The sequence below is a fragment of the Orbicella franksi genome, chromosome 5 (genome assembly GCF_964199315.1).
Source record: "Orbicella franksi chromosome 5, jaOrbFran1.1, whole genome shotgun sequence".
NCBI classification, from domain to species: Eukaryota; Metazoa; Cnidaria; class Anthozoa; order Scleractinia; family Merulinidae; genus Orbicella; species Orbicella franksi.
Genome location: NC_138149.1, coordinates 8,721,112 through 8,744,931, shown reverse-complemented (window position 1 = coordinate 8,744,931; position 23,820 = coordinate 8,721,112). Strand labels below are relative to the sequence as shown.

The window sequence follows — 23,820 nt, the reverse complement described above, 5'->3', positions numbered from 1 at the left end:
TTTTTAGTGATTGTAATAATCAATGACTTCGGCTGTTTTAAATTTTAAACTTCTTCGGATTTAAAGCTGTAATTTTGTTGGAATTAGTTACTTTGGTAACTGTACACTACTTACAGTTAACCGTGTTTCCACGTTAAGGTGATTCCTCAGAAACAAAAGTTGCCGAACGATTTTATTTACTTTTTTTAACTTTTCCTGAATATTTCTTACCAGGCACTGTTTCGGAAAATAAAACAAAAAAAAGATAGGTCATCCTACTCGCAACAGAGGTATGATGAGCCGAACTCACCCCATTTATGCCAAATCGCGCGCGTTATTTCATCGGTTTTCGTTAGCTGGAAGCAAATGGAATTATTAAAGAAACACTTTAAAAAACTTGATAGGCAGAAAGTCTCGAGCATATGCAACAATGTAATTTATAGCGTGAATGGGAAAAAATACACAATCTTAAACTGCATGGACTCAAAACATTCCTGGAGTCGTTGTTTCGAGGGTCCGTAATTTTCATTCTTGAGTAACGGTTTTGTGCACACTTTTCGCTTTATCTTTTCTCCTTCCGAACAATTTTCCCGTCCTCGACGGGAGCTAGCCCGCCAGCAGGCTCACCTTTGAGTCACACGCGCGAGTGGCGAAGAGCAAAGCGATCCGGCGGGAAGGAGTCTGGTGAAGAGGCGCCAAGAAAGTGAACCTGCGCTGATCTCTGTAATTTTTTCATTTCTGCTTCGTCTGAGCGAAGTGAAATACCACTGGTCGAAAAGCGGGAAAGGCGAGAAAACTGTCAATCTACTATGTTTGATGACGAGCGATTAAATGCCCATGGAGTCGCTAATTTACCGCACAATAAAAAACAAGTCGTCTACATTTGGAGTCAGAGGAAGAGTCGAGTGCGCGTTTTACTGATGCTTTAACAAAGTTCCAGTCTATTTCTGGTTAAATTTCAATCTAAAGAGGGAGCAGGAAATAGCAGTTGAAAGTATGTTAATGAATCAAGACGTACTTGTCGTGTTGCCGACTGCATATGAGAAGAGTTAAATATTACAAACGTATGTGATTGCGAGCGGGCAACCGAAACAACACGAAGACGTTTGCCCGTTTATCAACATCGTCAAAGACCAGATTGCCAAAGCAAGATCACTTGGAATCAAGTGTGTGTCCTTAGTAGACATATTATAAAACTTTGACAGTTTTTCTTCGATCGGCAAAAATTTATCAACAACGGATATCGCGCCTCTATGGTCTACATGTTGTTATGAAAAAGATTTACAATTTTCCCGAGAAATCTGAGCTGCCAAAGTTCATAGTTCCGGTGAAAATTAATTGACTTATTCTTTTCTGCGGTTTCCGGGGTGGAAATAAGAAATTTGCAGAGATCAGTGCTCCAACGTGAGCCTGCTCGCAGACTAGACGGGAGCCAGTTGGCAGGCTATTTTTACACATGTTGTCGCATTGTTCTGTTTACTATAAGCTTATTAATTATACGCCGTCTTGTTGCTCTTGTCTATCTCGGGCTGTCTGTCTGCTTGCCTTTTTCGTTTTCCATGTTGATCATAACACAATATTAATGTGTACTGTATCACTTCTGTTCTAGAGTCGCAAATGACTTTTTTCTCTGAGAAGACTCGAAACATGTCATGTGACTTAATGAAGTTCCCGTAGAAGGACCTCCCATTGTAACTGCAGTTTCGTAGAATACAAAGTCACAAAAAAAATCTCTTCCTCTTGAAATCTTGAAAAAAACCTCTTCCTCAGCCTTTTTATTTGTTTGCTCATTCAAATTCATTATGAACTTTTGATGGGCAAGCAAAACGGGAGAGAAGATACTGGCTAGGGGCCGAATGGGTCTGTGATAAGTTGGCAAAGTGAGTGCACTTCTCATAGGATTAGAGGGACGAAATACGCAGAGCTTTCTCTCTTATGGTGCAACAATAATGAATTGGGTCAGAAATAAAGTTCATCTGAGAACAGCTTCTAAAGAATAAAAACCCATTGGTCAGTTCAATTTGTCTTTCCTCTGCTTACACGCAAACTTGCCCTTACTTTGCCAAGCCTGTAGATACTAGAAACGTACCTCCCATAAAAAAAGGACTCACGGATGGTTTATATAGCTCCCTCCACGATGTCTTGAACGTTAATTTAAATTGAGTCGTGATATTGAAGTGATGCTATATAGATATTGCAATACAATGCTATGTTATGCTTTAATATAATATGCTATGCTATGCTATGCTACGCTATGCCAGTTTATGCAGCAAAATTTGAATAGGTTTTTTCCCCTTCAGAGTCTGGTATTAGCAGTTTTAATGTCTATCTCTTTGTTCGCTGTCATATCTAAGTCTAGGCAACATCTATTTATATTTTTTTTGGCACACAGTTAGGCTATGGGCAGGCTGATGTAAAAATCGTACAGAGTAATGTCAGTAGTGCAGGGCTTGGCGAGAACTTACTGTAAGCCTAATTTCTAATCAGCATTATGCATCAGTCCTCCCGGGCAACCGCGGGGCATTTGCTCACGTTGTCAGTCCCGGGGGTGGGGCATCCGCAATTTTATCGCGGCCCGGGGGCTGGGCATTTGCGTACCCCGGGGCGACCCCCGGGCATTCGACACACGTGTTTTGGAAAGTGCCATGGATCAGTTCATCGGGAAAGACGAGGCGTTTGTCGAACCATGGCTTGTCCGTCAGGGATTAGAGAAACTTGCAGATGTTTTTAAAGGTATGTTTTCTCAATTTCAGATATTTCTTCATTACTTGTAAGCATATAAATGTAAGCGACAAGGTGAACTATATTTTGTTTATCACAAAACAATCACTGACGTGAACACGACTATTTCGCATTTCGTATTCAAAACTAGCCTAGCATGTTTTAAATTCATGAAAGTGGAGTTAAAATACTTAAGGTTGGCGAATTCAAATGATGCGATCTTCAAGACAGATCTTGCGAGCTTAAAATGCAATGCCTCATCATTTAAAATGTCTTAATTCTTCACAGAAAAAGTAGCCTGCGAATACAGGCGCCTATCATCGTTCGCGGCTGGGGGCACGTCCGCCGCAATCCCAGCTATCCTCTAGCAAACTGTTAAAAACAAATATAAAGAAACAAATATAATCAGAATCAACTAACACGTACTGCTGTCCTTGAAGTCTTACCGTTGCGTTAAAATACTGAACAGTTGAACGTTTTATTCACTGATTAATTAAAAAACTACGGAGTTGTTGGAAGGCGACGATCCCGGGGGCGGGGCATTTGCCCTCTTTCTTCGTCCCCAGTTAGACAGCTTATGTGTCCCCACCCCGGGGAATTTGCCCATTTTTTAAAAAAAAAAATGCTAATGCCCGGGAGTTAGCCGGGGGGGGGGGGGGGGATGGGCACTGCTGGAATTGACTGATGCATTACCAGCCACCAAAAACTCTCTTTCCCGTTATTTGTCATATTATTTCCCCAAAGTATCTAACCTTGTCATTTGGAATTAGAAATGCGAAAAGGCTGAATTAAGAATTGCTAAATCCCAAAAACATTTTATCTCGGATTAACGTTAATCGGCCTTTGCTCAAGCCACCCAAACTCAGGGCGGGAGGTATGAAAACAAGATCATCTGGCGGCCATTAGCTTACTGTTAACAGTTTGGCTCAGAGTTCAGTAGTTCGTTGACACGCTGTTTCCGGCGCAATGGTTTGGACCAGCTGTCTTAGGGCAGTAACAGCTGACTTACATATCGTTTGGTCAAGTTGTCACTTTACCCCCGTAGCAACACTACAACCACGCGTAGTTCCAGCTCAGTTAGTTTGGCAGTAGGTCGTAGAAATACAAGTGGAATCAAATAATGGTTGCTCTGCCAAACACTTGCATAAGACTATTCAATGTGTTGCCATAAGAGGAACAACATCATTGTGGACATCTCAGCCGTTCTATATTAGCCGTATATAGGGTGGTAAAAAAAATTTTAAGAGATCATCGGTCTGATAGCAGATCGAAGGAGTTAGTTACAAAACCTGCCGCTCGCTTCCAACTGGAGCTTGCCTATGTGCTTTGGCATCCTAGTTGAAAATTAAGATGACTGAAGAACAATGCATAGTTAGCGACGACGGTTGTTATATTAAATTCAGTCCGTTCGATTGCGATTTTGAAAAACTGTTCATCGTTGGCTATAGCAGCCAAAACGGAAGTTTTAGCTTGTGAAAAGTCGGATCAATAAGGATAAGTAAACATCCAAAGATTTCTTTTTCTGCTATGCGTGCTCCAGGTCGCGTTCTGCGTCACCCGATATTTCAGACTAATCTGGCTAAAAACAGCTTATTTTGGCGATTTTTCAACCCGTTTATCAATAAATATAGCCATTATCTTTGATGAAAGGGAAATATTTTTCATGGGAAATCGGGTCGACGTTCACGCAAAAAATAACAACTTCAACTCATAACCTGGAGACTGCTTATTTTCAAAGCGTCTCTAGTAAATTCAATGCATGCTGCTGAAAAGAAAGCGAAGATTGTTTTGTAAAAATGTAAGACATGCTAGCAGAAATAAATGTAACTCACTCAGTCGACTGGATTTGAGAGGCTGTTACAGTAAAAAAAAAAAAAAAAAAAAAAAGAGAGAGAGAAAATAAATAAAATAAATCCCTGAAACCGACGAAACCTGCTGTCTTTTCTGTCCTTACGGATGGAGTTATCCCTTTGCTGGGGACACGTTACTTTATCGATGAAAGAAAAAAAAAAAAACAGTCACTTCAAGGGTCCGAAACATGTTTTCTTTATTGCTATGTATAGCAGTTTAAAAAATTCCTAAAGAGATGTCTAGACAAACTTGAAAAAGAAATTACTTTAATTTCATTTTTATTTAGATCAGATCATTTTATAAATGGGTGTCAGGGTTTTGAGTACCCTCAGGGCTCGGCCGGGGGGGGGGCATACTACCATATATGGGCTATATAGGTATGTGCCGCTGTGAAGAGTATGGTTTTCAAGCAGTTTACGCTAGGATATAGGGTATATAAATCAGAGCGTTTGGGTCTAGAATAGGGTATCATTTTTCCCAAAACTGACTAGTTGGTTGAAGATTTTATCTAGACTAAAGAAATTAGGAATTGCCACTCAAAAATATAAAAAAACAAATCGGCAAGTTTAAATTTACGCAAATCAGCTTCAATAGTGTCGATAGATAGGGGGGATTTGGAGAGTTTACTCTATTATAGGGTAGCAAAATTCAGTTGAACTAGCTTTGGTATAGGCTAAGGGTTTCAGGTTCCCAGCGGCACATCCCCACACAGAAATTTCCAAAGTACCCCCCGGGCCTCAGGGGCAGTGTGGTCCATAGACAGCTCGAGTCACGGTTGTTTACACACCAAACAAATCATGACAATGGACCAAGCGGATGTGGTGTGAGTGTCCTGCGGTTTTGAACAGGTTCGATGATTCTTTATTTTCTTAATAAATGACATTCATTTGGTCTGGCATCAGGAACGCGCTGTTTGATGTTCCGATGAAAAGTTGGCGACGATTTGATCGGCGACAGTGGCCGTGGTCAACACTCACTATTGTTGCTTATACGTGATCAAAATGGTGGGCGAATCAAGTCAACCAAATAACTCTGCCGCTGTCGAGTTGAACTGCTCCTTTCTGAGTTCGATAAATTTATATTTGCTCGTGGCCGGAATAATCGGCTTATTGTTCAACATTTTTCCATGGATGGTGTGCTACGCCAAACTTCGTACAATGTGTGGTCGAAGCAGTAGGGATGTGCTGTTAATGTCGCTGGTTTTGGTGGACTTTTTAACCGTTTGCATACCGCTTCCTATATACCTCTCGATGAACAACAACTGCTCTAGGACTCAGCGAAATAGCCGCATCGAAAGACCGTCGATTTGCGAGATTTTCTATTTGATGTTTGTCTGGTTGAAACTGGCCGCGATGTTTATCATTACGACGGTAAACTATACCTCCTACTTGGCTGTCACCGCGCGAGGAGTCTATCGAAGTATTGGAGATAGAATCTCGTCTTCTTTAGCGTGCTCTAGATACGAGCAAAAACATCGAGAAAAGCGAAATTCGTCCATTGTGATCGTGAATTTGGTGATTGGAATAGCCATAGTGGCCTTTTTAATAGCTTCGTTGCCCTACATTGGTCTTGGTCCAGAAGGAATAACACCATGGAAAGCGACACAGCCGTCTGGGGACACAGTGTCATCTGAAACGAACTTCACAGCGACGTTGTTTTGTTCCCTGGAGCAAATAAGTTACCCAAGGCAGAACAAAGAATATACGTTTCTATTTGCGGTGTTAATGAGCAGCAGCGCCTGCTTTTTGCTACAGATTGTTCACAATATTCTAAGCTGTTTTAACTGTGCAAGTTATTCCGTTGGCGATGCATCTTCGTTCACTACTGCCGTGCGAGGCTCGAGATCTTTCGCCTTCTACAACCGAAGGCTTGGAGCGGAGAGAGACTTTGCCAAGATGGTATGTGTGCTGGGGTTGACTTTTCATTTGACCTGGATTCCTGTCATGGTAAGTTTAAATCTAAGTTTACCATTCAGCGAGAAAGAGAAACCAATTTAGGTAATCCACTTTCGATCGATGCGTTTTTGGTTTTTAATTTGTACGTACACAAATCGCGTGACCTTTCCTTAGCACTCTTTCGGTTTGGTTCGTTGAGTTTAATTCAGGCTTGTGTACGAAAACATCAGAAAGAATGACGCTTCAAAGATGAGCACATTCCTTCCTCCCATGCGATTTACCAATTTAAGAACCTAAATCTGCAAGAGCGTGCAATACGGAGTGGTCTTTTAAAATCTCGATTTACACACTTAGAAATTCATTAGCGCGTATTTAATTCCATGGTGAGATAATAACAGCTCACGAATTAGCAAGTCAAACTTCAGTTTTGGCGGTGAAGTACCACACTATCGTTCAATTGAGCATTAAAAGGCTATTTGTGTCAGACACGCGAAGTTGAATGCTTCTGTTAATTATCTCATCGCTGAGGTGAAAAAGGTTAATGCCCGCACATTTTGATCAGCTTTTCCAAGGCGAACGCGCTGTTGAGCAAATACGGCAAACGTATAGTAAGGTAATGGAAATGTATGCACATCTTAAACAGAACAATATTGCACCATCATCTTGCTATCTGCTTAACTCTAAGTGTCTCTAAACTATGGTCCTCTACTGTTATTATCTTTGAAATAATTCCTTGAGGGCATCGATGGAGATCACTGATTATTAGATTTGGGTTTAATTCTGGAAAAGTTTTTATAAAACCGCAATAAAGACTTTCATCTACATCGATAACAAAGAATGGAGGCCTTCGAAGCAACATGATGTAATTTTGCAAAATTGGTGGCCTTCAAAGAGAGAATTATCCTGACATATTTTTACTTGCGAAATACAAGTAGTATTTTCAGTCCTTTATTTAAAATAACCATGGGGGTTACTTCGAAACAACACATGTATTTTATCATGTTTAATGCCTCATCGATAATGTACATATCACTCTAATATCCGTTGGAGGGATTTTATCCGTCTAATTACCTGATTAATTCATCCCTAAATTCTCCCAACTGTATATGACAAATTCAAGTAAACATTTAATGAGAATTGGCAAGTTTATTATTTAGTAGCTATAGAAGAAAGTGTTGGAATATCATAAACTTTAGAGAGGTTAGCAAGGAAAGGCAGTGTTAACAGTGTTTGTTATATACAAATACTGACTTACACATACGTATCCTTCGTAGACTGTTGGCAGTCTGTTTTCCTCTCAAAATTCAGTAGGGGTTATGAGGCGAGACGTTTTGGCTAAAGGGGAATGGGACAAGATGACTAAACACTCGTCCTAGTGACCCTTAGAGAAAAAACCGTCTGCCAGCAGACTATATCCTTTATGACTTGCATTAACATTCGCTAATATCCGGAGACTGGACGGCTTGCTTTCGTGTACAAATTAATTTTGTAAAACTTGACATAATGATAGATGAGACAAACCTGGCGTGAGTTAATTTCACGATCTGCCCCCCCCCCCCCCCCCAAAAAAAATACTGAACAGCATTTAGCGGGTAGTCTCAACAAAATCAGCAATACATATTTTGTCAAAACTGTACAATGCGCATTGGACCAGACGCGTAAGCTTTGTTAAAGTTATTTCGCTTGTAGCACCTGTTATTGTTTTGAGGCTAGTGGTATTGTTTCTGTTGTTTGTTCTATTGTCCTCTGAAAGGGTATCAAGCCATTCATGTCAGACCTTACCAGAGCTTTCACCCGACCCCATGCATTGGGCACATCCACAATAAGACTGCTTTAAAAATGTTTTACGATATGTCTCCTTTCCGTTGCATGATTCGAGGAAAAAGAGCGTGAACTCGAGTAATCTAGTAAGATGGCGTTTCGCTTTATGAAAAGTGTTCTACAGCAGATAGCAATAACTGTTTTTTTTTCCGGGGTATTTATCATATTTCGTCTCGCGACGAAGTCCCGAAAATGTATTGGGCAACTTAATCAATTAACTGACGAAAATGAAGTTAAGGAATAATCATATCAGGCGAGTTTTGTGATTCTGTCTCCCTTTTCCTGTTATTTTCTATATATTTCTGCTGATTGCTTTTCATTTCTTTGTTCAGGTTGCTGTTGGTTGCATAATGTCTGGTTACCAGATCAGCACTGAATTCTCCCAATACGTCATAGCTGCATCGTTCTTACAACCCAGTCTCAATCCGGTTTTCTTCGCAGTGTTTCTACTGGAGTTTAGAGAGGGTTACATGGCAGTGTTGCATTTTGTCCCAGAGAAGATCGTCCGACTTTGCAAAGGTTTGTTGTGTGTAGCGACTGGTAGGCAGCTACGCTTTGCTTGACTGGCAATCCATCATTAGCCTCCAGTTTCAAATTGGCCTCCATTACAAGGCTTAGGTCCAGTTCAGACGTCATGCTTCTGCCATGCCAAACTAAATTCAGGAATTAAGTTCAACAAAAGAAAGGCAGAAGTACGGCGTCTGAATCAAACTTCTGAATTTAGTTCGGCAAGCAACAGAGTTCGGTAAGCTCTGCCGTGCTACACGACTATGGCACGGCAGTAGTTCAAACGCCGTGCTTTTACCGCGCCAAGCAAGATTGATAAAATTATATTAATATATTTTGGCGGGATTGCGTTACCGCGGGTAGATGCGAGGAGAATGGCTACGTGGCTTCAGTAAATCTGGCACAACGCCTGACTCGGTCAGAGTTGTGTTTCTGCCATGCTACAGTCTAACCTTATTGCAATTTAGTTCCGCAGGGCAGAAGCATTACCTCTGAACTCGGCCTTACTTCGCGTATGAATTTTCTTTCTTCTAGAATGTGTGACACTACCTAATAAACCAAACGAAGTTATCACGAACTCTGCCGCCACAGCCCTGCCAATGGAGAATGGAGATCAAGTCTAAAACGATAATCTTGAATTTTAGCAAACGACGAAACGTCTAATGGCCTCTTTGATGTCATCAGCCATCCCTCGCTTTGAAGGATTATTGTTTACATGGTGAAAGCTTAAGTGACCCCTCAGTGCAGCGTTTACCAGTTGTGCAACAAAGTTTTATCATTAGACGTTCAAAAGCAAGCCCTTAGGTGTAGCTGCTTCAAAGTGCATGAGAAGGAGGTGGAGCAGACTCTCTCAAGGTGTCAAGCACAAGATGAATTAATGCTTGAAAATGACAGTGCTGGTCATATTAACATCGTCGAGAAATGTACCGTGAAATGTCCCTAGCAACAATCTCAAGCGCTTAATCAAGTAAGCCCTTATTAGGGTGAAATTTGAATATATCTTCTTTTAGCAGTTTCTTTCTTTGAAGACTAACGTAAAGCACTGAGAAAAAGAAGAGAAAAAAAGTTTATAGTATTTGTGAATTAATATAAATGACAAGAAAGCCTAAGACAAGTGAATGTGTATATACGACAAGCGACAAGGCGAAGGAAGAAAAATACGGGGGCTCCCTATTTTTTTCTATCGTACCTTCCCCCACCCCCCCTTTTTTTTCCTCGGGGCTGCTTCCCAACTAATCGAACGCGGCTAGGTGACGGGTCTCCAAAGCGTCGTCCTGGTTTCAACCAAAGTGGAGGACAATGAAATTCAATTTTAATGAAGTGGTATTTGGTAATAATTTGCATATGTAAAGTGAACAATTTTTTATTCGCTAGCTGCTGTTTGTCTCGTAGAAACGGAATATACGTTGCTTACATGACCAACTATTAAACTGAAGAAAATAACTTGCACTCACTGTTTCAAATGTTTTCTAGTCGTCCTTCATATAAGTCGTCTCTTTCTACGTGCAGTAACTCGGGGTTTGAATTGGGCCATGGTCTTAGTTTAGTTTTTTTTTTTAAATAAATCTCAGGTTATGCTGCCGAGTGCCGACTGGTATTGACTTATCAATTCTAGTGGGAATGGTTCGGGACTGCATTATATAAGCACCTCGTTGAGCTGAAATAAGTGAAGAAAAGGAAGCTTGTCAGCTGGATGAAAAAGAAACATGGGCTGATGAATTACAACTTATTAACCGAAAGAGAGGTCGTTACGGGAAAATCTCAAACCGAGACCTTGCTGTATTGACCAAGCTATAACGAGGTCATTATGGCAAGGCTGAGGTTTGAGATTTTGCCCATAAAGACCTAACGTTCGAGTTAAATAACTTGTTTATTATATACCCTTTTGCAGGCCCTAGAATTAGAAAGTATCACAGGGCGCGTTATATTGGCTACTAACACGACCCATACAATAAATGAGCTTACTGACTGAGTGGGAGGGTTGGAGGACATTGTGTACGGGCCAAATGTAGCGAGTTTCTGTCCGAAATGAACAATTAGTTTGTAAAGAAACAGTTGCACTGGGTCTGCAGCTAGATAAAACATTTAGAAAGGGGGGCGGTGGTACTCCTTCATGTGGACTATGTAGGTATGTGCGGCCCCAAAGGGTATGGTTTTTCAGCCGTTTTGGTCATAAATAGGGTATCGATTTGGCCATTTTGGTCTTATATAGGGTATGGTTTTTGCACTCTAGTCTTGAGTTGGTATGTTGTTTAGAAGAAGCCACTTTTTCATCATTTCAATTACCTCACTTGAAGCGCGGCACAGATAAATATAACATCATTGTTTGTTTTATTGCTGTACATACAAAGCTTAATTTGTATGTCGTTAACAACCAGATCCAAGTAATTTTGTCTTGTGGCGCAAAAGCCCTGTCGAGTTACATGTTTTTAAACCAAACCTGGTTTGCCTGTTCTTTTCCGGCTATTTTTTTCGTCCATCTCCTTGTATTCCCTCCCTCATCCTAACATGTGCCCGCCCTCTTCGGTCCTGACTATGACGCATTCAAGTCGTCCTGGGATGACAAAGCCGCCATCTTGAAGTCTTCTCAGGGTGACAAAGCCCCTATCTTGAATTCTTCTCAGGGTGGCAAAGCCGCCATCTTAAATTCGTCTTGGGGTGACAAAGCTACCATCTTGAATATTCAATTCGTCTCAAGGTGAAAAAGCCGCCATCTTGAATATTACACGCACCCTAGAGTAACGATTCTCTTCTCCTCCAATCCGTTAATATAAACGGCATCAAAAGCAATATATATTTATTCTATGGTTCAATATTTGAAAGTTCTCCATACTCTATCCTGTTATCAGCACAGGCATTCGAGCTTGCTTAGAAAAAGATTTCATGTCCGAGTTTTGCCTTTGTTTCATACCGAGTTGCGAGCAAAGCCATAAATATGGAAATGTGATCTGCCTGCTCTTACACCTTAATGGATGGAAGTGAATAGTTTTCTTAAGGATCTGTTGCAGAATGGCGATCGGGAAATGGCCAATTGGTCTGATAGGCGCACATGTGTCCTGCAGATAAATAAAGTACATAATCAACCACTTCCGTTGTTTTTAAATGAAGATGATTTGGTCAGTGGGCCTAGTTCCTCCTCATTCTCCTCCTCCCTTCCACCATGCCAATTGAACAGGTCAGTCTGTAATATTTTCGTCTTCGAAAATAGCTCTAGTCCTACAAATTTCATCATAATCGTTACTTACGAATGAATTAGTGAGGTTCTGCAAACCAAAACAGCACAGTATCGAGAACCTCGGCTAACAAAAAGTTTTGATGTCTGTTATACCTCTTGGTACATCTTTTAGATATGCTCTGCAAAACAACGGGTTGCAATGACAAATTCGATCCTGCGTACTTATGAGTCTTTGCAGAATTTTGTCGTATTTCGATTTGGAAATGGTCAAACGCTGTCATTAAATATCATTATCCGATGGTGTTTTCAAAATGAATTTTAAAATAATAGCTTTTGACATTTTTTGTGGAGGGCGGCAGGGAACAGTGTTATAAAGTGTGAAAACATTAATACCACGTTTGTAGACATCAAAAGGAAAGGATGCACGAATCTCAGTAACCTTTTAAAACCCAATGGCTATATGATAGTATAATATCTCAACGCTGTATATCTTTAGTTAATTGGCTTTTTAGAGAAATGTCAAATGCTGTGAAAAAGCATTGACAATGTTAGCTGCCATTGCTGTAGTATTCGTTCCTCCTCACGCAGTGCAAACCCTACATTGTATCACGTGACATTACAATAAATGAATTCTATCCAACATGGCGTCTGGTCATTGACGATCTTACAATTGCAACTGGTGAAAAAGGTTTCTATTGTATTCGATACAACTTCCAGGGTTTTCCGAGACAAATTTAGCACCGTTCTAACTCATAACATAACTGTGAGGATGGTTAGATCTGTAGATTTTTATGATAATTGTTTTTTTTCTCGATATTCTCCGAGGTTTTTGGTTTTAGTATCCGTCTTACGTGCGCTGTTTTCACAAAATAAGACAAAGAAATGTCTGTTGGGCGCTAAGTGGGGTTTAAAACAAATGTTTACTTGTACTAATGGATCATGCGTGCCAAAAAAAAAACAATCATGACAGCGTGGGAGCTTAGCACGAGAGTGATGTAGAACAGTTGCTCAAGAAACCGTAGTATCTTCATGATTATTTTGATAATAATAATTTTTCTCGACTGTAGCTAAGATTCTCTGAAAAAAAAAACAAAACAAAACAAAACAAGTCTTAGAAGAAGAGAATTTTAAGATTTGATTTGTTGGATAAGTAACCAGTGAGACCAATTCCTATTCAGATTAGATCTGTTAATACAAATATGCATTGACTAATTATTATCATTTTGAAAGTGTTTTAAAATTAGTGTTTGCATTATATTTCAAACCGTTATCCAGAGATAGATTGATCAAAAGCACACTGAGTAAATAAATCTAGCAATTTCGAAATTTAAGGACGATGCCACGGGTTATTACTATCCACTGGATTTTACAAAGGGAATTGAAAATAATAATGCCCGTCTGCAGTCACTGGATTGAGAAATCTCAGTAGCTTTATAAAGTTCCAAGTGTCTTGATATTATGATATCTCACTGCTGTTGTCTTCGGATAATTGGCTTTTAGAGGAAATGTCAATTTCCAAGTATTGATATTGACAAGAACAGTTGCTGGTGAAAAGGGTTTCCATTGCAAATGTCTTCAACTTCAACGTTTTTAAACTCTCCCTAAACTTATATCATAACCGTGACCGTGGTTGGATATCTGATCTTAATTCTATAATTTTTTGCGATATTATAGTTTTCGTTTTTCCTTAAGTTTAGAAAATATACCAATAAGCGACAGATTTATCCAAATGAGCGTATTTCTACAGCTTTCAGGTGTGGCTGACTTGATTGACAATCCTATAATTGGCAAAGTTAATAATTTTTGATAAATGCAACATTTGCCTGTGTACACAAAAAGCTCTTAACCTATGAAAAAACTACGTTGAGTTACTGAGACACCGAAACCAAAAAACGTTTTCCACGAAACATTTTTACCAAACTTAATGATGGACGAATTAAAAACCAGACCAATTAGGAAATGTCAAAATGTGCAAGGCAATATCGAGGCCGTTAAGATCTTCAGTTTGACGTTTTTGTTGAATATATTTTGAAAATAAACGTTAGGAGCATCCGGAATTAAGAGCAATTGCAATTGTTTGTTAAGTGATCATGCTTGCAAGAAAAGTGATGACAGCGTAGGAGCTTGGTAACCAACATGACAAGTGCTAACAGAAACTTAGTGTCTTCATCATATGGCAATTTTGGAAACGACAATTTTGAGATTTTGTTTGTTTCTGCATTAATTTCATATTCCTTGTTTTGATTCTATCTGTCTGTAGAAATCTAAATTGACTAATCATTTTAAAAGTGCTTTTTGAAAGTAGTATTTACTTTCTATTTTTGCCTTGGGGGCTTTTAATAAAGGTAAACATGCGTAGATAAGGTCACTTTTAGCACAGTATACACCCTATGCACAAGTTCGTTTAACTTCAATTTTCTCAATTTGTTTAATTGTAGCTTCTTACGCTAATTTCTTACGGAACAAGTAGAGTTTCTGAAGTTAATGACCGTGAATAACTGTCTTTGATAGACCCTTCGTTTGGTACTAAGGTGGTAGATATTAATTAACAAAATCAAATATTTTATTTACATCTTGAGGATATTGACAACTAAACATTAATTTTCATTGAACCCAAACCGGTCAGTAACAAATTAACCACAGTAGAAGCTTTCAGTAAACAACTCAGAATCTTCTCAAGGCTTTGTAAACATGTTTCAGCTGCTTTAAGCTGCCAAACGGAAAGATTCACACGTTACGAAGGGGATTTATATATATAGAGAGAAAGCAGAGTGGTTCAACGTTGCTTCTGCCGTCGATTGAAGACTCTAAAGAAGGCTTCCCAGGATTGTTGCAGTTTGAGCATCATTATCTCAGGCAAGTGGGTTAATAAGTTTGTTTTTTCTCTCTCTCTCTCTCTTTTTTTTTCAGCTGCGATGTTTCATGTGAACCTAAAATCTTAACAACACAACAGTTAAACCACTAAAAGTTACTAACATTTTTGCCCGTTTTTTTGTTTCTTCTTATATTGCAGAAATTAATAAAACATTTGTCTTAGAAGTTAGATTCAAATTGCAAAAAATGATAAGTAGTAAACAATTTTGTTATTTTGAAAAAGAAGAACGAAAATTTCCAACTTTCATTTGTTGAGAGCAAAAATAAAATAATCGATTCACATGTAGAAAGTAAAAATAAAATGTTCAAGTTTGTTATTTTATTAAATGAGCTTAAGTAATAAAATGTTTTACAAACGGTATGGTATTTTAAAAGGTATCATATGAATATAGGACGTAATTTTGGCGCCAAGAATCAGTTTTCACAAGAGAACCAGAATTGCCAGAAACACTCACTGTTTAACAACCGATTGGATAATGCGTCAGTGCTTGCCAAATAGTGAAAACATTTTACCGAACCTCACAGAGTTTCGCTATTCGGCGATACACGATTCAGAAAAAGGAAATAAAAGTTAAATAGAAGCATTTTCTGGCGAGTTCATTTGTATCGGCCTTTTTGTTTTTGAAGTGTTGGCAATCCGATCTTTCAAGCAGATTAGGGATTTCTCGGCATTTTTAGGCAAGTATACTGAAAACGTTCTAAAGTCAGTGGTAATGATATTGGCTATCGAAGTGCAGTTATGAATAGAGATAGTCTGCCGAGTGGTTTAGGGCGATGGTTTTTGATACTCTCCACCCTGCTACTAAATTGATTTTTTCTCTGTGGGCACGAGTTAATACTTGAATTGATAAAGCACATATAAATTTTTTTTTTTCACTCCATTCTACCTTATGAATACGTTAGCGTTTTATTTGACTCGTTACCAGAATACGTAGCTGTTCTCGTGGTCATTGCTGAAGTAATTGCCTGTCAGGAACATCGATCTGGCCGAAATGGTATAACGGCTGATATGACACGTTTCACGAGTAGAGTCTCGATCTGAAACACTTTAAAAGTAGGAAGCATTTTTTTGATCAATTATTTCTTTGTTTTGTATTTTTTCTTTTGTATTATACAGGACTGAGCTTTCCGTGCAGCATGTCGCCTGCTACTTCAATTGTTCGCTGTGCAGTTCTGTTCTTCGCTGTGTGTCTCTGTGATTCCTTCAGCAAAGCAGACGCATCAGAGCTGAAAAGAGACCCGGAAATCGCTGGAATCGAAGATACGGGAGTTGAGTGGGGTGAAAAGGAAAACTTTGAAGACGTTAACGAGCTCGATGAGGTGAAAACGAACCAATACGAAATGGAACGAGACGGTACGTAGGCCCATGATAATAAACGTGTTCTGTCCCGAAAGCAGAGATAACGTTTAACGGTTGTCAGCAAATCCCAAAAGTAGAAACCCTCCAAAAATAACGCGACCCTACGAAAATAGGGTTAAAAATTATTTAACGTTTTTTTAGCTCTCAACAGAGACAAAAATTGTACCAAAGTGATCTCGTGTTTTTTAAAAACCAAATAGGCAATAGTTTACTTTGTTTGAATGTGTTCTATTTTCAATACTATTAATTCTCGTAAGTTTTCTGCATATACAAATTTTTGCAAAATCTATTAGCTACAGGGTGTCCACACCCGCAGTTAAAAACCCCCTGAATTTTCTTTTTTTTTTCGTAATTGGCAACAGGGACAACGGGAATGGAGGCCGGAGAGCGCCGTTGGTACAAGCCCAAATGCGGAGGAAATTCATACAACCCCACTTTCTACTTGTGCTGCAGTGGTTATCTAGCACGAAAAACAGGATTGAGGCCTGCATGCTGTGGAAGGTACGCCTACGATGCCACTTTCTACTTGTGCTGCAGTGGTAACCGAGTACGCAGGACAGGATTGAGGCCAGCCTGTTGTGGATGGTACGCCTACGATGCCACTTTCTACTTGTGCTGCAGTGGTAACCGAGTACGCAGGACAGGATTAAGGCCAGCCTGTTGTGGAAGGTACGCCTACGATACCACTTTCTACTTGTGCTGCAGCGGTAACCGAGTACGCAAGACAGGATTGAGGCCAGCCTGTTGTGGTAGGTACTCCTACGATACCACTTTCTACCTGTGCTGCAGTGGCAACCGAGTACGCAGAACAGGATTGAGGCCAGCCTGTTGTGGAAGGTACTCCTACGATACCACTTTCTACCTGTGCTGCAGTGGTAACCGAGTACGCAAGACAGGATTGAGGCCAGCCTGTTGTGGAAGGTACTCGTACGATACCACTTTCTACTTGTGCTGCAATGGCAAACTGAAGCGTAAGAGCGGTTTCAAACCTCACTGTTGAGGTACCTGTGGTGCTAAGATATTTTTCTGTGTATGTGTTGTTAGATTTGGGAAAGGAAAAGGAAACTGGCTCAGTAATATAGAGTAATTAGATAAGAAACGGAACAGTGATATATAGAATATCATAGATCAACGTCAGGATAGCTGTCATTATCAAACGTAATGTCCCTGTTAGATCTATAGCGGATTGGGGAAATAACTATTCTCGTATGCGACACTCATTGTTAAGTTAGTATTAAAATTCATGATATAAACCATTTGTTTTGGTCCGTACATGGTTGTCTCTCATTTTCACCCAGTCATTGATAACCCAGATCGGAGTTAATGTATGACCAGTTCTCAGATATTTTTCATCTGAAATCAATTATGGTTAACAGATTTTACACTAACAACAATGATAGCAAAAATAATAAGCCATTCAACAAGAGTTCCTGGATCCAAAGTCACGACTATCCTTAGATTTCCAACCTGACTTTGACTTAGTGCCAATTGCTATGGGGTAGATCTTTTGTTGCGAGGAAAAAAAAAAAACTTTCACACCGAATGCAAATATGGCGGAGCACTCGGTCGGCGACCGGGACTAGCCGCATGAAGGCGAGGCTAGTCAGGCTTTGATGTTTTGTTTTGTCAATGCTTCCCCAGAAAGGTTTTGCTTCGTCGTCTATCTGGTCTGTTTTATTTCGCTGTGCCTACGAGTTGCTGTGTTTCTGAATGCCACGAGAAGGGTTGGAAATCTTCCACCGTTCGCCTCTTAAGATTAGGGAAAATAATGGAGACGAAAGAAAGGAGTCTACGTTCGCCGCGGAACTAAAGTTTGTTCGCTACATTTCAGGTTAGAAGATCTTAGAGAAAATCGCTTAAATGACGGGCTTATGTGGTATCTGGTGGTGTTCCAACACGATCTAAATGGCCAGTATCTTCCCCAAGGTAAAGAAAAGCTCCTCTTGAAAGACCCTCCGTCTCAAACGAGGAAGTTGTTTACATCCGCGTCCACTCGCACGGAATCGCACGAAACAAATACTACGGTGTAATAACTAAGCGAATGAATTTCAACTACCCCCGTCGTTGTAACCACTGACAGCATTGAACCAAATGACAAAGACTTGGAGCTAAATGCGATCGCTTACGCGTTTTCTAAGATCTTTCAGACTGAAATGTAACGAACAAACTTTAATAGTTCCTTCGGCGATCATGAACTCCTTTCCTTCGTCTGTTTTTCCCTTAGAGGCGAACTAGGAAACGAAAACAAACCACTTTCTCTGCTGTGGAAGATTTCACTCCCTTCTGGTGGCATTCAGGAACACAAAAACTTATAGGGAGGGTGAAGCAAAATGGACCAGATCGACGACGAAGCAAGACCTTTCTGGGGAAATATTGTCAAAACAAAACATCAAAGTCTGACTAGCCTCGCTTTCATGAGACTCTTCCCGGGCGCCGACCGAGCGGTCCGCCATATTTGCATTCGGTGTATAAGGAGCTCAAAGCAGCGACCGAAGGCTCCAGGATCTAATATCATGCATGGTCTCTTGACCACGTCATTTACAGTAACTCTTCTATCGTTGGCAAAGGGAATTATCGTATTTCTAAGGTTTAATCTGGAATGTTAGTACACTAAGACGACCTCTAATGCGAAAAATAACTCGTATCCACTCCTCTGATAATACAGCATTATTCTGGCAAAAAAAAGCTTTTTGAAAACTTAAGGTGAGAAGAACGGGCAGTTAAGGACGTTCGCTCTAATTGCTGCTGCGCATCCTCACTGCGATGGCAAATTCACACGCCACGTCATGCGTGAGGGCGCGAGCTAAGTAATAAAATGAAAAATGATAGGGCAAATGGCCACTGCTATGGCTTTTCCTGGATTTAACGACCTTGGACGTTCGGTGACCCCTTTTTTTTTCTTTTGGTGGATCATTTTCTCTACCGAGTTTCTACGTTTAACAAAAAAATGAATAAAATCTATCAACTACAAGTTTGAATTTTTTGCAAAATGCACCATCGAATTCCGTTCTTTTTGGCTCTTTGATAATCTATGCGACGGTTTCAAATGCCTCTAGAAGGGTTAAGTTTTGCGAAAACGTTACGCAACAGACCCACTCCTACAAATTACGACTAAGATCGTTTGCCTCGGTTGACTCACCTTGGATATTTTTAACCTTAAACTGCTGCAGACCATGCTGAACTACGTGCGACAATTTTTTAAAACCAAGGTAGTTTTCCACACGCTTTATCTCTGAAACGAAGTAGGTGACCCCCATTTTTTTTTTTAACTCATCATCTGACTGCAGTACAAATTTGAAAAATCTATCTACTGGAAAATTTTCGCTCGAACGTCCTTAAGACAGATTCCGCTCAAAGTGCAAAAATTATTTATTAAAAATCTACTCACAACTTTTAATAAAACATCTCACTTTAATTAATTTCTCTAAGTGACCCCGCGACTAAATTCTCAAGTAATCTCGAAAAAGTTGTTGTCAAACCTCGTAAGAATGCTAAATACATGTGTTATTGTGTTTTCATGATCAACTAACGCGAAACGTATGTTTTAATTGAAATATGGATAACTTCGAGTGCAATTTTCTCTCGCGGGTTTAGCTTGAAAGCTTAAGAGCAGCTTCGCCTAAATATCAACTAGACTTGGAAATAGCGAAAAAATCGAATTTCTTCAAACTCGCCCAGAATGAAGCCCTACGGGCACTAGTTACAAAAATATCGTTTTAAGTTCGATAAATCAAAAAAATTTTTTTTCCGCAATTTTTTCGTTTCGATGCCCCAAATCGGCCAAAATCCATCGAAAATGAGCGGCATATTCAGAGGCTCGTAAACTCAAAAGTAAAAATCTTCATTACAAACTGATTGCACGTCGTATTTGTACTTCCTTTTTTGTCTATTTAGAGCTAAATAGATCGTGATTTGATTAGAACTTAAATATTTGACGAATTTTCTAAATTAACGACCCAAGACAGCTTTACAAGAGGTCTACATTTAGCCTATTTTCAAATGCTAAAAAGGCGTTCTGGTACACGGCTTTCCCCAAAACGACTAGTTTGGTGTGAAAGAGCATTCTTTCTTCTTCAAATTAGTGAAATAAAATTTTTGGGTAAATAAAATCGCGAGCGCTGAGATAGCGAACTAAATGCAGCACTTCTTCCTGAAAACGTGACCTTTGACCCGAGCGTAACGAAACCGATTACTGCAAGAAAACCCGGAAGAAAAGCAAACGCTTCGTTATTTTGAAACAATTTCTCGTGATATCTCTCCGAAACCATGATTGCAAGAAACTATTTCCAGATATGAAATCTTACAGGGTCAAAAAAGGAGCTAAAGGGCGCATCTTGACACAATAACTTTGTTTGCTGGGAATTGAAGTCAATGACCGTTAACGAATTCCAGTGAAATTTGCAAACTTGAAGTATGTTAGCCGATACTTACCTGAATATTTATATTAATAGAAGAGTCGTCTTCTTGGATTAACCTTCAAAAGAAGCAGGATCCAGATTTGAAAACCTCTAAAAGAAGAAATGTTTAATGTTCCGTGACCTGCCCGCTGCTATAAATTAGCTTAAATTCCATGCACATGCCGACCGCATGTTTGTCGTAAAACCAACTGAACTCCACTGACAGTTTCCATGGGCAACCCCAAAATAAACAATCCCCAAAAATGTAAAGTGAAATTGGCTGTCTTCATGAATAGTTAGAAGCTCGGGTCAAGTTCCATTACCTTTTAAAAGTGCTTGATTCTACTTTGTTCACTCAGTAGTTACTGTCACGTTCGAATACTGCGTAGTATCGGTCACGCCAAAACACTGCAGACCGTGCAGACTGAGTAAGTTTCTCATACAAAGTCTTGTACGCGTTTGTCTATTGAATCAAAAGTCAATTCTGCGCTTGTGCAGCCTGTGGATAAATGACAGACTTTCAGATATATTCAACACTATTTTGTAACTAGACCCAAAAAGGGAGTCACAATGAAAAGCCCAAACAAGTGTCTGCAGTAACACAGCGGTCAAACGTCTGCGCATGTGCGAGCAATGGAGCAACCAAAAGGTGGCCAAAATATTTTCATGACACTGTTCTTTTCATGGGTCATCGGTATCCTATAAATGACATTTTCCTCGTTATTTATATATTTGTTTATGTTTTAGCCGGTACAACGAGAAATGACTGAGCTAACAGAATGAGCTAACAGAATGACTTGAGAGTTAAAAATTGTTCTACCTTCTGCTTGTTGCAGGTCTTTCTTTTCCGTGGTATGAATTTTCCGTGCTCCTTGAATTTTTTGTCCGCCTCGACTTTGCATTTAGTGCACCAGTTTTTTCCAGGTTTGTAGTTTAGAAAAGCTTTTCCCACCTGGTCAAAGACCAGGTACAGTCGGTTTGGGATCGGTATTTTGGCCAGCTATGCCCCCATGACGATGGACATGAACATCGTTTGCCGTTTGGATTCATCTCGTTCCTGTGCTTCAGACAAATCAAGGATCCGGATGGAATCCCTCAGTCCTTGCCAAAATTTTTCCAGCTCGTCTGAGCGAAGCCGAGTCACTGCAATTGTCTTTTTCTTCTCCCATTTTTCCTTCTTTTACACATCGTTTGTCGTCCGTTTCCGGCGTCACGCATCGTGTGATTAATAAAAACAAATAAAAATATACTACGCCGTCGGCTCGTAGCATGACACGGGTTTTAAGACTTATAAACTTTTTTGGTAAAGCTCAAAACAAAATGGTAAATCAACAGAATACCGGTAACTTAATAAACTTTGTGTCTGAAAAGTCTTAAGTTTTCCTTTTACCTGCTTTCTTTTCCTTTTACAGATTTCTATGAACTTTTCAATTTTTTTTCGTAAATTTTGCGTGACACCGGTTGTTTCCCATGTTTTCCTTTAAATTTTTGCGCGGGAAATTGGCGCGCGGCTGCCAAAAAATGTACCAATTTGCGCATGCCCGACGTTTGAACGCGGTGTTGTCTGCAGTCTGCACGGTCTGCACTGTTTTGGCGTGACCGATTCGCGGCATTCGAACGTGAGAGTAGTGGACAAAGTCGACGCAAACAAATAAATTCAAGCACTTTTTAAAGGTAACGGAACTTGACCCGAGCTTCTAACTGTTCATGAAGACAGCCAATTTCACTTTACATTTTTGGGGATTGTTTATTTTGGGGTTGCCCATGGAAACTGTCAGTGGAGTTCAGTTGGTTTTACGACAAACATGCGGTCGGCATGTGCATGGAATTTAAGCTAATTTATAGCAGCGGGCAGGTCACGGAACATTAAACATTTCTTCTTTTAGAGGTTTTCAAATCTGGATCCTGCTTCTTTTGAAGGTTAATCCAAGAAGACGACTCTTCTATTAATATAAATATTCAGGTAAGTATCGGCTAACATACTTCAAGTTTGCAAATTTCACTGGAATTCGTTAACGGTCATTGACTTCAATTCCCAGCAAACAAAGTTATTGTGTCAAGATGCGCCCTTTAGCTCCTTTTTTGACCCTGTAAGATTTCATATCTGGAAATAGTTTCTTGCAATCATGGTTTCGGAGAGATATCACGAGAAATTGTTTCAAAATAACGAAGCGTTTGCTTTTCTTCCGGGTTTTCTTGCAGTAATCGGTTTCGTTACGCTCGGGTCAAAGGTCACGTTTTCAGGAAGAAGTGCTGCATTTAGTTCGCTATCTCAGCGCTCGCGATTTTATTTACCCAAAAATTTTATTTCACTAATTTGAAGAAGAAAGAATGCTCTTTCACACCAAACTAGTCGTTTTGGGGAAAGCCGTGTACCAGAACGCCTTTTTAGCATTTGAAAATAGGCTAAATGTAGACCTCTTGTAAAGCTGTCTTGGGTCGTTAATTTAGAAAATTCGTCAAATATTTAAGTTCTAATCAAATCACGATCTATTTAGCTCTAAATAGACAAAAAAGGAAGTACAAATACGACGTGCAATCAGTTTGTAATGAAGATTTTTACTTTTGAGTTTACGAGCCTCTGAATATGCCGCTCATTTTCGATGGATTTTGGCCGATTTGGGGCATCGAAACGAAAAAATTGCGGAAAAAAAATTTTTTTGATTTATCGAACTTAAAACGATATTTTTGTAACTAGTGCCCGTAGGGCTTCATTCTGGGCGAGTTTGAAGAAATTCGATTTTTTCGCTATTTCCAAGTCTAGTTGATATTTAGGCGAAGCTGCTCTTAAATCTCGATAAGTTCTTTTTAACTTTATTCAAAACATTACCATGCTATGAGGTTTTTTTTGGTAACTTTATTTTTGGCACTATTGCTTGAATGTTCTGCGGAAATCATCTTAATATCTTAATGACTATTTCATCTCCATCCTTCTTGATTTTTCCATTTTGTTCCTGATTAGTGCTTTAACAGCTTTATATTACTTCATCATACACTGCCGTCTAAATTCCTTTCAGTGTTGTCACTTTATTAGGAACTTTGAACTCTTTGAAGAACTCTGCAGAACACCAGTTTTAACATATAGTACCAGCTTTCCTATGAATGATATACGACAACCTTGGTCACAAGGGTTAAAAATAATCATTCTATTCGTATTTTGCTCCTCTCACCCCTGTGCAATGTTGGCGAAATACTTTCGTCTAACAAAATAGTGCGGATTGAATTGTTTTTTGAAACTTG

The 23,820-nt window shown here is 39.6% G+C and overlaps 2 protein-coding genes across 3 annotated transcripts; both read left to right on the top strand.

Moving 5' to 3' along the window:
* The first annotated feature begins 4,912 nt into the window (after positions 1–4,912).
* LOC145487204 (uncharacterized) lies at positions 4,913–13,017 on the top strand. The gene is made up of 3 exons (XM_081465930.1): positions 4,913–6,497; positions 8,600–8,786; positions 9,309–13,017. The coding sequence occupies exons 1-3, from the start codon at positions 5,553–5,555 to the stop codon at positions 9,395–9,397; spliced, it is 1,221 nt and encodes a 406-aa protein (XP_081322056.1). The 5' UTR covers positions 4,913–5,552; the 3' UTR covers positions 9,398–13,017.
* A 1,686-nt stretch (positions 13,018–14,703) lies between these two features.
* LOC145486713 (uncharacterized) lies at positions 14,704–23,078 on the top strand. Of its 2 annotated transcripts, none has more exons than XM_081465419.1 (3): positions 14,704–14,805; positions 15,941–16,177; positions 16,546–23,078. In XM_081465419.1, the coding sequence occupies exons 2-3, from the start codon at positions 15,961–15,963 to the stop codon at positions 17,181–17,183; spliced, it is 855 nt and encodes a 284-aa protein (XP_081321545.1). In that variant the 5' UTR covers positions 14,704–14,805; positions 15,941–15,960; the 3' UTR covers positions 17,184–23,078. The 2 variants fall into 2 exon arrangements, with proteins under 2 accessions (XP_081321545.1, XP_081321546.1); XM_081465420.1 differs by having other exon boundaries at positions 14,714–14,809.
* Positions 23,079–23,820: the final 742 nt, after the last annotated feature.